The 13,166-nt window shown below is 43.1% G+C and overlaps 1 protein-coding gene across 7 annotated transcripts in view; it reads left to right on the top strand.

The window, feature by feature from the left end:
* The window catches only part of LOC117346440 (vomeronasal type-2 receptor 116-like), a 133,475-nt gene that overhangs the window by 69,300 nt on the left and 51,009 nt on the right, over nucleotides 1–13,166 (top strand). For 5 of the 7 annotated variants that reach the window (XM_033915984.1, XM_033915985.1, XM_033915983.1 and 2 more), the window contains exon 3: nucleotides 13,015–13,141. The exons of the other annotated variants lie outside the window; for them this stretch is intronic. In XM_033915984.1, the coding sequence (XP_033771875.1) occupies nucleotides 13,015–13,141 (127 nt within the window). The remainder of the gene's footprint in view (nucleotides 1–13,014; nucleotides 13,142–13,166) is intronic. 7 annotated transcript variants of the gene reach the window in all.

Below are 13,166 nucleotides of genomic sequence, written 5' to 3'. Positions count from 1 at the left end.
TGATTTTGCTTCTTTTTTTGTGGGAGGGTTTAGTTTAGGCCTCACTCAGTTGCATGTTTATTTTTTTAGTCAATTACAACAAAGTAATCTTTAAATTTACCTTTGCCAAAGAACAAATAGAAAATAAATATACTTTTTAATAGAAAAGAGGTTTTGCCTTTTTGAATTGGGTTAGTATGTTGTTGCAAAATGCTCAGAGTACTTCAGATAATTTCACATTCTTACCTGGTTCTGAGAAGAGAGAAAATCCAGTCAACTCCAATCTTCAGTTTTATATGTAAGATAAAACATTGCAGACAGAGTCAGATTCTTTTAATTACCAATAGTGTTCAAACTTGTGCACAAATCTGATAGTTTAGACTTAAAGATAGAAGTTAAAGGTTTACTTATCTGACATTTATTTTTCTTGTGAAGAGGTGTTGATTTTCCTTCCAAGAGTGCTTAGTTCTGGAAATTGTTTGCTAATGGTTATTCTTGTTTTTATTACATCCAAATTTTAAATAAAACTTTACTCAGATAGTTCTAAAGCACAGTTACTTACCGTAACAGGTGTTATCCAGGGACAGCATATGGGTGACGTCATCGACAGAGCCCAGATGCGGAAGCCTCGCAAGCAAACTTGCTTGAAGAAATGAGAAGTTTAGATTCAGCCGCACCATGCATGCGTGAGTACCTTCCCTCCCAGCACAGGGTATGTCTCCTCAGTTCAGATAGCTAGCAGAGAAGCAAACCAGGGGAGGTGGGTGGGTTGTGAGAATAGCTGCCTGCTGTCCCTGGATAACACCTGTTACGGTAAGTAACTGTGCTTTATCCCAGGACAAGCAGGCAGCCTATTCTCACATATGGGTGACCTCCAAGCTAACCAGAATGGGATGGTGGGAGTGCTGGCAATTCAGGAGAATAAATTTGGAACACTGCCTGGCCAAAATGGCCATCCCATCTGGAGAAAACATCCAGACAATAGTGAGAAGTGAAAGTATGAACCGAGGACCAAGTGACAGCCTTGCAAATTTCCTCAATAGGTATAGATCTGAGGAAAGCTACTGAAGTTGCCATTGCTCTGACCTTATGGGCTGTGACTCTACTGTGTAAGGGTAATTCAGCCTGGGAATAGTAGAAAGAGATACAAGCAGCCATCCAGTTGGAGATGGTACGTTTAGAGATAGGATGTCCCAACTTGTTTGGATCAAAAGAGACAAAAAGTTGAGGAGCAGTTCTGTGTGATTTGGTGCATTCCAAATAAAGGGCCAAAGCACGTTTACAGTCCAGAGTATGAAGAGCTGATTCTCCAGGATGAGAATGAGGCTGAGGAAAGAACAGTGGATTGGTTGAGATGAACACTGGAAGAACAATGGATTGGTTGAGATGAAATTCTGATACCACTTTTGGAAGGAATTTAGGATGAGTACAGAGGACCACCTTGTCAGGATGGAAGACAGTGAAAGGTGGATCAGCAACTAAAGCTTGCAGCTCACTGACTCTTTGAGCAGAAGTGAGAGCAATGAGAAACACCACTTTCCAAGTGAGATACTTGAGAAGAGCCATAGACATTGGTTCAAATGGATGCTTCATCAGTTGAGCAAGAACAACGTTGAGGTCTCAAACCACTGAGGCAGTTTGAGAGGAGATTTGATATTGAAAAGTCCTTTTATGAATCTGGAAAACACCGGATGAGCAGAGAGGGGTTTCCCTTCAATAGGCTGATGGAAATCCGCAATTGCACTGAGATGGACTCAAATCAATGTAAACTTGAGGCCAGAGTTGGATAAGTGGAAAAGGTAATCCAAAACAGAAGATAAGGAGGAATGTTGAGGCTCCTTATCAAGAGAAAAACACCACATAGAAAATCTAGTCCATTTTTGGTGATAGCATTGAAGGGGCACATATATTCCTTGTATATATTCCTTGTAAGTTTTCTATTCCTGCTTGAACTGCTGAAAACAGTTTGTATGTGCCAAGAAACCAAAAGGTCATTTTCTCTTTGTGTTCTGAGCTCTGTGTCTTACATTTTGTTCTTTAGAGAGATAAGAAACATTGCTAGACCTTAGATGGAAACTTCCCACTAAAACCCCCCCTTATGTTTGCTACCTCTTTCTAATGTATCCTGTTACCAAATATGATCTTTCCTATAGTCATGTTGCTTTTATGTATCCTGTTACCAAATATGGTTTTTCCTACAGTCATATGCTGAAAAAACTGACCCATACATAATGCTATATAAATGAATGCAGGACTCATAATAAATGGACATCTCTTGGGAATAATAAGCATCTATTCTTTCTAAAAAGAGACTGTCCCCAGATGCATCTGACTTACAAACGACAGAGCGTGTGAGGCAGTATTGGGACCAAAACCTTTTCAAGCATTGTCTAGTGGCAAGCTTCCTAAAAGCCTCTAAAATGTCTCTTACAGGTTGAGAAAACTGAAGAGGAGTTATGTTAAGAGGTACCAAGCTGTCAGATGTAGAGACTGCAGGTTGGAATGAAGTAGAGATCCTTGACTCTGTGTATGCAGAGATGGAAAAACTGGTAGAAGGTATGGTTCCCTGCTGCTGAGTTGAAGTAGAAGGGAGTACCAAGGTTGTCTGGGCCACCGAGGAGCAATCAGAATCATGGTGGCATGATTATTCTTCAACTTGACAAGTCTTGAGAATAAGAGGGAATAGAGGGAATGCATACAGGAAGAGATTTGTCTATTCCAGAAGAAAAGCATCTGCCTCAAGACGATGAGGAAAATATATCCTGGAGCAGAACTGAGGAAGTTTTGTGGTTGTGGGGAGCTGCAAAGAGATCTATCTGTGGCATTCCCCACTGAGAAAAGATGTGATGAAGAGGTGAGGAATGGAGTGTCCATTCATGAGGTTGGAGAAGACGACTCAAGTTGTCTGCCAAGCAATTGTTCGCCCCTTGGATGTAGACAGCTTTGAGGAAGGTGTGGTGGCAGATTGCTGAGTCCCAAACTTTCAAAGCTTCTTGACAAAGGGAGGAAGATCCCGTCCCCCCCTGTTTGTTGACATAATACATGGCGACTTGGTTGTCCATCTGAATTAGGACTACCTGATCGTGAAGATGTTGAAAAGCATTGAGAGCCTTGAAAATCGCTCTGAGTTCCAACAGATTGATGTGACACTGACGATCTGTACTGGTCCAGTGGCCTTGAGTACAGAGACCATCGAGATGAGCGCCCCAAGTATAGATCGAGGAATCTGTCGTGAGGCCCTTCTGATGAGGGAGGCATTTGAAACAGCAAGCCTCTGGAGAGATTGGAAGAGAGCATCCACCAATGCAGAGACTGCTTCAATGAAGGAGTGACAGTTATGTATTGAGAAAGTGGGTCACAAACCTGCATCCATTGAGATGCCAGGGTCCACTGAGGAATTCTGAGGTAAAGTCTGGCTAAAGGAGTCACGTGTACTGTAGAGACCATGTGATCTAGGAGTATCATCATGTGTCTCACTGAGATTGAAGAGTGGGAAGACACTGTATGACAGAGTTGGAGGAGAGCTTCCAGACGTTGTTGCGGAAGTAAAGCTCTGAGTTGGAGAGTATCTAGAACAGCTCAGATGAGTTGTAGATTCTGAGAGGGTTGAATTTGTGATTTGGGAAAGTTGATTTTGAATCCCAAACTTTGTAGGAACCATATAGTCCATTGGGTCGCTACAATAACCCCTTGAGATGTTGAATCTTTGATGAGCCAGTCGTACAGGTATGGGAACAACTGAAGACCATGGTTCCTCAGAGCTGCTGCTACCACTACCAGGCACTTGGTGAACACTCTGGGTGATGAGGCCAGGCCAAAGGGCAGCACTCTGTATTGATAATGCAGATTCCCCACCCAAAATCTGAGGTATTGATGGGAGGCCGGATGAATGAGAAAAGGGGTATAAGCCTCCTTGAAATCCAGAGAGCATAACCAGTCATTCTGATCTAGGAGGGGATAAAGGGATGCCAGGGATAGCATATGAAATTTTTCTTTGACTAAAAATTTGTTGAGAGCCCTGAGATCCAGAATGGGTCACAGATCGACCGCCTTCTTCTGAACAAGGAAGTAACAGGAGTAAAACCTCCTGTTCTGCTGTTCCAAGGAAACTGGTTCGATGGCATGGAGTGAAGCAGAGCTTGAGCCTCCTGAATAAGAAGGGCGGCCTGGGATGAGCTGGAAGGATACTCTCTTAGAGGAAGATCTGGTGGAACCTGAGTGAAATGAAGAGAGTATCCTTCCTTGATGATGGACAGCACCCAGAAGTTGGATGTGATTGTCTCCCATCAGTGGTAGAAATGATGGAGATGACCTCCAATAGGGGGAAGAAAGGACAGAGACAGAAAAGTGGAGGTTATGCTCTGTTTTAAACAATCTAAAAGGCTGTGTAGCCTTAGGTGCAGCAGAAGGTTGAGGTTTTTGTTGTTTCTGATTCTGCTGCTTCTTAGAGGGAGGGCGATTGTAAGGAGCCTCTCTCGGAGCAAAACGCCTCTGGTAAATAGGAGGAGGGCATGCAGGTTTGACAGGAGCTGGCTTTGGCTTAGGTCTGACAATAGAAGCAAAGGATTTTTCATGCTCAGACAATTTCTTGGTGGCTGCCTCAATAGATTCATCGAAGAAGTCATTGCCTGCACAAGGAAAATTAGTCAAGCGGTCCTGAAGATTAGGATTCATGTCAATAGTACGAAGCCAAGCGAGGCGCATAGCTACAAAACAAGCAGCCGTTCTGGCAGAAAAATCAAAGGCATCGTAAGAAGACTGAAGCAGGTGTAATCTGAGTTGAGATAGAGAAGCGATGACTTCTTGAAATTCAAAGTGCTTTTGAGTATCCAAATAACTCGAAAATTTAGGCAAAAAGTTTTGAGGAACTCAAAATAAATAATAAAATGAAAATTATAATTAAGGACTTTAGAGGACATCATAGCATTCTGATAGATGTAACGTCTGAATTTGTCCATAGTTTTCCCTTCCCTTCCAGGAGGAACAGTAGCATAGAAGTATGAGACCTCTTCAAGGAGTACTCCACAAGCAGGGATTGGTGAAATAACTGTGAGTTGTCAAATCCTTTGCAATGGAGAGTTTTATATCTAGAGTCCAATTTGCCTGGAACAGCTGGAATGGTATAAGGAGTTTCCAGGCATCTGCAAAAGTCTGAGACAGAAGCTTGTGAAGAGGAAGCTTAAGTGACTCTGCCAGAGGTTGAGGAAGATGCATAACTTTGAGATACTCTTTAAAGTATTTGGAACCAGCATCCAATTGGAGATCCAAGTCAACAGCCATCTGACGAAGAAAAGATGAAAAAGATAGCTGATCCACCAATGCTTTTCCTCAAGAAGGACTCGAGGACATTGAGGCAGCCTGGGTCGAAGATGAAGCTTCGGCTGGAAAAAAGGCATCGAAAGAGTAGGGAAACTTGGACAAGGCAATCGAGACCGCCAAGTCTTCGAGGTTTGGAAGTGGAGACCTTGATCGAGGAGTCATCAGTCTAGTAGAAGTAGATGTAGATCGAGGCTTAGTGGAAGACGGACGCTCCTTGGAAGAAGAGTTATGTCTGGAAGCATGCCTCGAAGAAGGCCTCGAACACCGATGAGAACAATGCTTGTAAGCAGATCTCGAAGTTCGAGGTGACTTCACCCTGGAGATGGAAGCAGTTGAGGCTACCAAAGAATGGATGGGACTCGAAGCTGTAGATCGAAGCTCCAGAGGCTTGGTGGAGGAACCTCGATGCACTCCCAAAGACTCTGCTCCTTGGATAAGAACATAAGAACATAAGAAGTTGCCTCCGCTGAGGCAGACCATAGGTCCATCCTGCCCAGCGGTCGGCTCCCGCGGCGGCCCATCAGGCCCATTGCCTGAGCAATGGTCTATACCTATCTATACCCCTCAATCCCTTTTTCTTCTAGGAATCTATCCAAACCTTCTTTGAAACCATTTAATGTTTTCTTATCTACAACAGCCTCTGGAAGCGCGTTCCATGTATCCACCACCCTCTGAGTGAAAAAGAACTTCCTAGTGTTTGTTCTAAACCTGTCCCCTTTCAATTTCTCCGAGTGCCCCCTTGTACTTGTGGTGCCCCTCAATCTGAAAAATCTGTCCCTGTCTACTTTTTCTGTGCCCTTCAGGATCTTGAAGGTTTCTATCATGTCTCCTCTAAGTCTTCGCTTCTCCAGGGAGAAAAGTCCCAACTACTTCAATCTGTCGGTATATGGGAGATTTTCCATTCCCTTTATCAGTTTAGTTGCTCTTCTTTGTACTCCCTCAAGTACCGCCATGTCTTTCTTGAGGTACGGTGACTAGTACTGGACACAGTACTCCAGATGCGACCGTACCATTGCACGATACAGTGGCATGATGACTTCCTTCGTCCTGGTCGTAATACCCTTCTTAATGATACCCAACATTCTGTTTGCTTTCCTTGAGGCCATGGCGCATTGCGCCGATGCCTTCAGTGTTGCGTCTACCATCACTCCCAGGTCTCTCTCCAGGTTACTGACCCCTAGTAGTGTTCCCCCCATTTTGTATGTGAACATCGGGTTCTTTTTCCCCACGTGCATGACCTTGCATTTCCCCACGTTGAAGCTCATCTGCCATTTTTCGGCCCACTTTTCCAGCTGCGTTAGATCCTTTTGGAGATCTTCGGAGTCTTCCCTGGTTTGAGCCCTGCTGTATAGTTTGGTGTCATCTGCAAATTTAATGACTTCACACTTGGTTCCCGCCTCTAGGTCATTTATGTAGATATTGAACAGGAGCGGTCCCAGCACTGACCCCTATGGAACTCCGCTCGTGACCCCTTTCCAGTCTGAGTAGTGGCCCTTTACGCCAACCCTCTGCTTCCTGTTTGCCAGCCAGTTTTTGATCCATCGGTGGACCTCCCCTTGTACCCCGTGGTTCCATATCTTTTTAAGCAGTCTCTCGTGTGGCACCTTGTCGAAGGCTTTTTGGAAGTCAAGGTAAATGATGTCTATAGATTCCCCTTTATCTACCTGGCTGTTCACCCCCTCAAAGAAGTACAATAAGTTTGTGAGGCATGACCTACCCTTGCAGAAGCAATGTTGACTCGGTTTTAGCTGCCCATTTTTTTCGATGTGCTCACAGATGCTGTCTTTGATCAGTGCCTCCATCATCTTTCCCGGGACTGAGGTCAGGCTCACTGGCCTGTAGTTTCCCGGGTCTCCCCTTGCGCCCTTCTTGAAGATGGGCGTGACATTTGCTATTTTCCAATCCTCCGGGATCTCTCCGGTTTTTAAGGATAGGTTGCATATCTGTCGAAGTGGCTCCGCTATTTCGTCTTTTAGTTCCTTGAGTACCCTTGGGTGAATGCCGTCCGGACCTGGCGATTTGTCGCTCTTTAGTCTGTCAATCTGCTTGAGTACATCCTCTTGGCTTACCTCTAAATCGACCAGCTTATCGTCTTGGTCTCCTATTACGATCTCCTCGGGTTCCGGAATGTTGGTTATATTCTCCATCGTGAAGACTGACGAGAAGAACTCATTTAACCTGTCAGCTATCTCCTTCTCTTCTTTTACTACTCCCTTTCTGTCTCCATCGTCCAATGGTCCCACTTCTTTTCTCGCCGGTTGCTTCCCCTTGACGTATCTGAAGAACGACTTGAAGTTTGTTGCTTCCTCTGCCAGTCTCTCTTCGTATTCTCTTTTTGCTTTTCTAACCACTCGGTGACACTCCTTCTGGTGTTCTTTGTGCACTTTTTGGTTCTCCTCTGTTTGGTCTTTTTTCCATTTTCTGAACGATGCTTTCTTGTCACTTATCGCCTTCTTCACTGCATTTGTTATCCACTCTGGGTTTTTTGTTCTATTTTTTTTGCACCCTTTTCTGAACTTGGGGATGCATAGGTTTTGCGCTTCGTGCACAGTCTCCTTGAGTAAGGTCCAGGCTTTTTCTACGGATTCCATCTTCCCTATGTTTCCTTTGAGTTTCTTTCCCACTATTTTCCTCATGACATCATAATTTCCTTTTTTGAAGTTGAGTGCCGTCGTTGTGGTTCTTTTCCCCTTTGATGATCCAATTTCAAGCTTGCACTGGATCGTGTTGTGATCGCTGTTACCTAGCGGGGGTAATACCGCCACCTCCTTTGCTGGCCCCCCTAGTCCGTTGAAGATTAGGTCAAGAGTGGCATCGCCCCGTGTTGGTTCCGTGACCAGTTGCTCCATGAAACAGTCCCTCGTGACCTCTATGAATTTGGTCTCTCTTGCGCAGTTTGAGTGCCCAATACTCCAGTCTATCCCAGGAAAGTTGAAGTCCCCCATCACCACCACATTTCCGCTTCTGCATACCTGCATAGAGTGTGAGGATTCCTGCCGAGGCACTTGCAAAGAATCTGCTCCTTGCTTCGCATGCTTAGATGCCAGACCAGACACTCGCAGAGATTCTGCTCCCTGTAGAGAGTGTGTAGAGTCAGACTGAGGCACAGGAAGAGGCTCGACCTCGCGGGAGTCTGCAAAATGCCCAGGCTGGATTAGAGTAGCTAGCTTCGGTCCCATTTTGGTAAGGAACTGAATGAATTGCTGCTCTAACATGGTCTGGAAAGAAGCCGGCAAGGATGAATCCGCATCTGAAACCGGACCACCTGTTTTGGCTGGGGGTTCCACCGAGGCAGTGGAAATGTGCTTCAACTTGGAAGTCTTAGACACCTTAAGAACCACTGGTGGAACTGTCTGCTGCTGAGCTATCTGATTTGAGGATACAGGGGAAGATACAGCAGTCATCATTGAGGAAAGAGTGCTGCAAACAAGGAAGGTCTGTTGAGGCTCGAGGTCGAACCAGTGGAGGCCGGAGGACCCTCGGTCGAAGGCGAAGCCGAGGTCAACTTTGGAGTTGAGGAAGAAGTGGATTCCTTCTGGAAGAGCTTCTCCACTGAGAGTAGATGAAGTTGAAGAGTACGAGGTTGAAGAGCAGCACAGCGGTCACATGACTTTGGTTGATGGTGAGGCCCAAGTGCTTGAGGCACCTAGTATGAGGGTCCGTGAGAGAAATCACACGCTGACACTGGCTACACTTCTTGAAGCCAGTAGCTGGCCGGGACATAGAAGGAAAAACAGCTGCTGCAAGGTCGAAGCCCGTGGGCTGCGGCCGAGTGGCCTGCCCTGGCAGCCAAATGGAAGAAAGAAAAATATATTTTTTTACCAAGAAATAAAAAAATAAAAGAAACACAGCGATTCGTGAAGAAAATAACACAAAACCGCAGTGAGAGAAGGCACAAAGTAACAAAGTTAAACACAGAGAGTCAAATACAGACTTCTTGGATCTGTGGAAAACTGAGAACTGAGGAGACGCGCCCTGCGCTAGGTCGGAAGGCACTCTTGCATGCTTGGTGCGGCTGAGTCGAAACTTCTCGTTTCTTCAAGCAAATTTGCTTGCGAGGCTTATGCATCCAGGCTCCGTTGATGACATCACCCATATGTGAGAATAGGCTGCCTGCTTGTCCTGGGATAACATTTTTTTTCTGAGTTTTCCTCACCCCCTCTTTTACTAAGGTGCGCTAACTGATTTAGTGTGCGCAAACAGATTTAGCGAGTGCTAATCAATTTAGTGCATGCTAAACGTTAACGCGTCCATATACTAACATGCACGCATTAGCGTTTAGCGCACGCAAATTCTATTAGTGTGCGCTAAATCAGTTTGCACGTGCTAAATCAGTTAGCGCACCTTAATAAAAGGACCTATTAGTTTACAATTCCTCCTACTGTTTTCAGAGGTGGTAGGAAGAGGTTAGTTTCTTTAATAAGTACTTCACTCTCATTTAGAGTATTGTTCTTTGGGGTAACCACACAGCTTCAGTTGGTGGCTTGTAATTGCTAGTACTGTCCTGAAGGTGGGGCTACAGTAGAACAGCAGCCTACTAGAGTATCTAGTGTGAGAAAGCCTACTAGAATATCTCACAGGTGTCTTAAGTAGACTTGTGGGTGGACTACTGAGCTATAGTTAGGAGAAATCTGTCTCATAAGGCACTCTAACCATTATTTTTATGTTGGAAAATATGACTGCACCAAAACCCTACTATGCCACCTGCAGCCATAAGGACTATTGGTGTTGTAGACAATAGGTATTGTTTTGGTTTTGATGGAGTTTTAGAGGACTTAGCATAACTTCTACGGGGGTTATGGTGAGATGTACATCTGGTACCCTTTATAGGAAGTTCACAGCAGTACCTTCTAAGAATCCCTCTGCTCTGTTGGATGTCAATGTGGCCGGTCTATCAAAATACTGTTCCCTCCCATGTCTAAATGGGATTTGTTTGGATGTTTTCAACTTGGACATTTTTTTGCAGAAAATGTCCAAAGTAGATGTCTTATCAAAAATGGTCTACAACGCAATTGTTTTTTGTTGTTCCTGGCTAATATGTTCTTTCTTAATTGTCTATGCCTACAAATGTATAGAAAATGGCTATCATCCCCCTCAAACTTTGTTTTTTGTGACCAGGACATTGACATTTTGAAGTTTACCCTTTCTTTTAAATATAGCTTTCCAGATTGATTCCAAGGTATGTAATTTTAGGGGTCCTTTTACTAAGGTATGTTAGGGTATTTTTTTTCAGGATGGTACAGAGTGGAAAAGAGCCATGAAGTTTTCTATCCTAAAAATTTGGTGAGAACACACTGACCATTCCAACATCAGACTGGCAAGCATGCATCTGATATCACATATCCAGACATTCTTTAATCCATCTCTCTGGTGCCACATTGAACTTATACCCAGAGAGAGAGAGAGCAGCTGTATTCAGAAGAGAACATCATGTCAGCGAATGAAGGAGATGTACATCTAGTTTATAATATCAGTAGTGCAGCTTATGGGAGTAACCCATACTATCTAGACAAGAAAGACCTTAATGACTTGATAAGAAATCTTGGTCAGTTCCAATGCTGATCTTTTTTTTTTTTTTTGTTCCAATCATTTTTATTACTATTTGCAAACATACAAACATAACCACAGCAATATAATCCCAGGAAGAAAATCTACTAAAGTAGCACAAAGATTACCAATTACAGGCAGATGAACAATATCATAAAAAGATGTCTTAAAGATGCACTATAACAGAAATGACCAAACTAGGACCAGAGAGTGCCTTCACCCCAACCGACAGAGACTAAAATCAACTTCAGTTATAACAATATTAGTGAAGGGGACCCCAGATCCAATAATACCTAGACATCTGGGAATGAGATTCTGCTAAATGATGGTCCAACTGAGCAATTGAGGAGACATAATTCCACCAAGAATATATGGAGAGAGAAGACCATGTCTTCTAGTGACCAAGCACTACCTTAATCGCCACTGCCATCATAATGTCCAAAAGATGTGATTGCACATCGGTAAGAGTAAATGTGGGAGATGTAGAACACAGGATGATAAGCGAGTAGTGAAGTGAAATAGAGATGGGAAAAATGTTGCAAATTAAAACCCAAACCACTATCCAAAAGGGGTGTATCATGGAACAATCATAAAACATATGCTGAAGGGTTCCAGGGAGAGAACTACGTCTCCAACAGAATGAGAACATCATAGTTTGTACTGCAGTTTCCTTTGTATGGAACCATAAGGATTGTAAAATAGAAGCAGATCCAAAATATTGCTAATGGACCAAAAATATTTCCATTGTAAAGGTGTTAAATCTTCATGTAAATCTTGATTCCATTTCTGCTGAACAACCAAGGAACTCTTTTGTTTCAGTTTCAAAAGATGATGATATGATGCCAAAAACAGGTGATGGTGACAAGACAATTGAGGCAAATAGGTGATCACCGGTGCTGAGGAGAAACTGCATTGTTGCAAAGATGAACCAAAATGCTGTCTTATACAGTGTATAAGTTGTAGATAGCAAAAGGTTTGAGTAAAAGGCAATCCATAGCGATCACAGAGTTTTTCAAAAGTATAAAAATGATGATCCTTCAGCAAGTCTCTGAGAGTCCAAATTCCTGATGTCATCCAAGAGGTCCAGAAAATTACTTTTTTCTCAATAGTAAAGTTGATATTACTCGATAAAGGGGCATCCAATGATTGATAAATAGAAACAGAAAAACAATGATTTATAAATTGCATTGCATATATAGTCTCTCTCTGGAAGCCACCTATGAACAAATGAAATATCATGTGTGTACATCACTGCTTCAAAAGTGTCCGAAGTTGCCACTCAACTTAAATCCATAAAGGAGGTACCTCTCCCTCATAATCTCTAACTAACATAGTAGCTCTTCTTAAGAGGGCCACCTTTGCATATAAGGCAAAATCATGGAAGCCTACTCTCCGTAATTCTTTTGGCCTTTTCAATACTGATAAAGCTATTCTGGGTGGTTTCCCAAACCAGAAATATTTGATGAGAACTTTATCAATGGAGTGGACTAAAGCAGTAGAGAAAGGGAGCTATCACCATTCGACTTATTTCCAGATGACCCCACCAAGAAAGCAGTAAGGGGTAATGCTGAGCTTTTGATATCTGGCTAAGATACATGGCCAGATAGACCCACCTAAAAGACAGGTCTATCATCAGTCATTAGCTTTAGCTTGCCAACTGTTGAAAATTGGCTTTGCCAACTAATTGAGCTGCCGAATATTGACCTGGATATTCAATGTTTGTGAATCCAGCATTGAATATCCAGGATCATTACCAACTGCGAGAGGCAGCCAGGCTTGCTCCCGCAGTTTTAATATAGGGCCCAAAATCTGTGTCTGAATTCAAGAAAATTTGAGACGAGTACTTAGGATCTCTCAGAAAGAGGAATGGATAGTAAATGGCATGGATGAATTGACTGAACAAGCCATATAATTTATATTCTCCGGCTTATTTTAAATAGTTAAATGTAACTTCCTACAATGTATGTGTTCTTGGAATAAACTATCAGTCAGTAAAATATTGTTACATTAGAATGAGCCTTCTGAAAACAGATCTCTAAAAGGCAATTTGTGATATTTGAAGAAAATATCTGAATAGCTCCATAAATTGACAGAAAATTAATGTTACATTTTAAAAACTACAGTCCTTTGTCACTTTAAGGTAGAATTTGTTGTTTTCTCAACCCTCAGACACCTCCAGAATCCAAATGCAGTCAGAGCTGTGCTCCCGGATACAGGAAATTAACTAAAGAAGGAAAGCCTGTCTGCTGCTATGACTGTATTCCCTGTCCAAGTGGAGAAATCTCCAATGAAACTGGTGAGTGATACATAGCACATGAGGT

This window comes from Geotrypetes seraphini, chromosome 12, assembly GCF_902459505.1.
Source record: "Geotrypetes seraphini chromosome 12, aGeoSer1.1, whole genome shotgun sequence".
Classification (NCBI taxonomy): Eukaryota; Metazoa; Chordata; class Amphibia; order Gymnophiona; family Dermophiidae; genus Geotrypetes; species Geotrypetes seraphini.
This window is presented reverse-complemented; position numbering and strand designations above follow the sequence as displayed.